General features: G+C 41.5%; 1 protein-coding gene across 1 annotated transcript; it reads left to right on the plus strand.

The window, feature by feature from the left end:
- Positions 1–962: 962 nt before the first annotated feature.
- On the plus strand, positions 963–1,330 carry LOC101867842 (60S ribosomal protein L34-like). The gene has a single exon (XM_034073047.1). The coding sequence runs from the start codon at positions 977–979 to the stop codon at positions 1,328–1,330; it is 354 nt and encodes a 117-aa protein (XP_033928938.1). The 5' UTR covers positions 963–976.
- The last annotated feature ends 2,964 nt before the right edge of the window (positions 1,331–4,294 follow it).

Below are 4,294 nucleotides of genomic sequence, written 5' to 3' on the forward strand. Positions count from 1 at the left end.
CAAAGAGAAGCTATTTGCTATATGTGAAAATCAAAATTATGCTATGACCCTTCCTTACACAGGTTTCTAATATAAAATTCCTGCTAACATGCTTTAGGGCATAATAAATGAAAACCACAAATGCTTCAGCAAGTAGAATTTAGGAAGAAATATTCTAGCTATAAGTACTACTAGCACAAACACTTGAGTCTGTTGCATTAGAATTTGAAAACAGAAATTGCCAAATGCAAAAATTGCAGAGGCACGAGCAATTTTTCTAATTTTTGATAAAATCATTTTTTATAGGAAAAACCAATTCAACTAAAAATCTTTTCTACAAGAATGAGCCTGTCTCAATGAACTGCAAACATGGAATGGTAACTCAGACACACCCAATGAGAAATAAGATTTGGATGGGATGGTCATTTCCCTGACAAAGGGATATATGGGATTTTAAATCATGTCCACCTCCTAAACAGTCCAGCTGAGTGTCTGGATCACAAGTAATGGACAATTTCCAAACCAATTCTAGCAGGCTCTGAAGTCTGGCAAATGGTGAGGGAATCAGGAGATAAAATTAGTTGCTGGAGAAGAGGCAAGTGGGATGGTTTACTCTTTTATAATAATAGTATTTCAAAGATACTGCTGCCTGAGCTATTAAAATCATGTGTCAAATTATAAGTCTAAATATACACATATATTAACGTGGAATAATTACCAACCACCAGCACACCAATATTTGTTCCTGTTGAAATAACTGACAGAACTGCAATATGCATAAACTTTAACATTTTGCCAAGCAATTCTTCATCAAAATCAATATGCAAAGCACATTTTATTGCATCAGTATAAACTGTAACCATAAATTGGAAGCACTGATACTTTCTTAAGGTCACATTCTAACAGTTTCATTTAGATGGGAAAACTTATTAAGCATTCTAGACAGCAACCAGTCTTGGAAACCCTCTTCTGGGTCTGGCGGCACCAGGTGTAAAAAATGGTTCAGCACCTGACTTACCGCCATAGGTTGTCCTACAACACAGCTTCCAACAAGACCAGACTGTCCCAAACACCCGGGAACAGGATTGTTTACCTTTACACCAAGAAAGCGGGGAAGGCTCCCAAGTCAGCATGTGGTGTCTGTCCAGGAAGACTTTGTGGTGTTCGTGCTGTGCATCCCAAAGCTCTTGTGAGGCTGTCAAAAAAGAAGAAGCATGTTAGCAGGGTCTGTGGTGGTTCTATGTGTGTGAAGTGTGTCTGCAACAGAATCAAAAGAGCTTTTCTTATTGAAGAGCAGAAGATTGTTGTGAACGTGTTGAAGGCAGAGGCACAGAGCCAAAAGTCAAAGTGAAACTTTTTGCAGTTTCAGCCCAATAAATGAAAGATCCACAATTGTTTTTTTTTTTTTTTTGTGAGAATGAAGACCTTGGCCCCACTGTAGGAGAGGATCTGGTTTGAGACCATCTTAAGAACCTGAATGTACACAGGTCCATGGGACCTGATGAAAACCATCCATGGGTCCGGAAGGATTTGGCAAATGAAGTTGCAAAGCCACTGGCCATCACATTTGAAAAATCATGGCAGTCAGGTGAAGTTTCAAATGACTGGAAAAAGGGAAATATAACCCCCATTTTCCTGAAGGGGAAAATGGATGAGCCAGGGAATTACAGACCAATCAGCCTCACATATGTGCCTGCCAAAATCTTGGAGCAGATTCTCCCGGAAGGCATGCTAGGGCACATGAAAAAGAGAAATGTGCTTGGTGAGAGCCAGCATGGTTTCACTAAGGGGAAATCCTGCCTGACCAATTTGGTGGCCTTCTATGATGGGGCTACTGAAATGATGGACAGGGGTAGAGTAGTTGATGCCATCTACCTGGACTTGACATCCTTGTCTCTAAATTAGAGAGAGGTACAATTTGATGGATGAGTCACATGGTGAATGAAGAATGGGCTGGATGGCTGCACACAAAGAGTTGTGGTCAACGGTTCAATGTCCGGCTGGAGACCAGTAACAAGTGGTGTCCCTCAGGGATTGGTGTTGGGACCGGTCTTGTTCAACGTCTTTGTCGCTGACATGGAAACTGGAATTGAGTGTGCCCTCAGCAAGTTTGCCGATGACACCAAGCTGTGTGGTTCCGTTGATACACTTAGAGGGAAGGAATGCCATCCAGAGGGACCTTGACACGCTGGTGAGGTGGGCTGATGCCAACCTCATGAAGTTTAACCATGCCAAGTGCAAGGTCCTACACCTGGGTCAGAGCAATCCTAGGCACAGCTACAGGTTGGGCAGGGAAGAAATTCAGAGCAGCCCCATGGAGAAGGACTTGGGGTGTTGGTCGATGAGAAAATGAACATGAGCTGGCTTCAGTGTGCGCTTGCAGCCTAGAAAGCCAACTGTATTCTGGGCTGCATCAAAAGAAGCGTGACCAGCAGGTCAAAGGAGGTGATTCTGCCCCTCTACTCAGATCTCCTGAGACCTCACTTGGAGTATTGTGTGCAGTTCTGGTGTCCTCAACATAAAAAGGACATGGAACTGTTGGAACAAGTGCAGAGGGGGGGCACGAGGATGATCAGGGGACTGGAGCACCTCCCATATGAAGACAGGCTGAGAAAGTTGAGGCTGTTCAGCCTGGAGAAGAGAAGGCTGCATGGAGACCTCATAGCAGCCTTCCAGTATCTGAAGGGGGCCTACAGGGATGCTGGTGAGGGACTATTCATTATGGACTGTAGTGATAGGACAAGGGGTAACGGGATGAAACTTAAACCGGGGAAATTTAGATTGGATATAAGGAAGAAATTCTTTGCTGTTAGGGTGGTGAGGTACTGCAATTGGTTGCCCAGGGAGGCTGTGTATGCTCCATCCCTGGCAGTGTTTGAGGCCAGGTTGGATGAAGCCTTGGGTGATATGGTTTAGTGTGAGGTGTCCCTGCCCATGGGACTAGATGATCTTAAGGTCCTTTCCAACCCTAATTATTCTATGATTCTATAATAATCTGGAAACATTTTACAGACAATGGTTTTTAAGCCCTGGCTAAATAACTTTTTGTACTAGAATAGTCACCAGCATACTTCTAAGGGTTCATAGTAGAGTATAATCTGCAGACTCCTCAGGAGAAGAGCTGGCCTACAAAATAAAGCTGATCTCCAGCTGTTGGTGTCCAGAGTCAAAGGCTTTCTTCTATGGGCTTGCCTTCCACCAGAACTTCATACTTCCACAACACACGCAACCTGAAAATGAGTTGACAAGAAAGAATCAGCAAACTTTTGAGCCTATAGCTGCATCTATGTGTCTGTATCTACATATCAATACCTATATCCATTCACATGTATATGTGCCTGCACACACACATGCACACAGGTGAGGAGTATAGCTTGTGCTTTCGAAAATGTCCTACAGTTACTTTTTGCACATGATTTCACAACAGTAGCAGCTTCTGGAATTGCAAGGATTAACAGGTTACAGTCCACTGAAGGTAAGAGTAGCACTGTTAAGTCATATGTAAAACTTCCCACGCAAACAGTTGTGAAATCATCTTTAATCACCTTTTCTCTGATTTACAATGGTTTGCAATGGAAAGTTATTTTATACCATGTTATTTCCCATAGAAACATGCAAATATCCTTGAGCTTTATAAATGTTGACCAAACAGGGAGTAGAAAACTTAGGGACCAAGTAACAGAATAATTAGCACTGATAGCCTTAACTGCTAAAATGATTCCCCAGTGGTGGTTTGCAAGCAGTAACTGCTAATAATTAAAAAAAAACAAAATGTGAAACTAATTTTACTGATGTGTTTGACTAATTAGATAAGTGTGAAACTCTATGTAAGCAAGACTATATGGCAAATTAGTGTTCGGACACAAAAATTCACCTAAAAATCCTGTTTCAAAAAATACAGCATATTACTTTACACCCCTGCTGGTGTAAGGTGATTGGATTTCCACCCATCTGGTTCAACATCAGCTTAATCACTGCAACAACAATAACAATAACAAAAAAGGCACAAACAGGGATTCTGACTAAGTGTATCTCAGTGCCTATTATAAAGAGGTGAGATCTCTTTGGGGAAAATGCATAAGAACATAAAAGAGCAGACAGCATATCAGCTACACTGCTGTGGAGTCATAAAGTAAATTTCTATACTTACAAGTGCTGAGCTGATAAATTAAATGAGATCCAACATAAAGCTTACAGACTATTATTTCATAATAACCATGATGTGCCCATTGTTAGCAGTAAATCAGTTAGTACAATATAATAATCTATGTAAGTTCAGTCAGAAACTGGTGGAATTTAGTAGATATTCCAGTCT

Source organism: Melopsittacus undulatus, chromosome Z, assembly GCF_012275295.1.
Source record: "Melopsittacus undulatus isolate bMelUnd1 chromosome Z, bMelUnd1.mat.Z, whole genome shotgun sequence".
Taxonomy (NCBI): domain Eukaryota; kingdom Metazoa; phylum Chordata; class Aves; order Psittaciformes; family Psittaculidae; genus Melopsittacus; species Melopsittacus undulatus.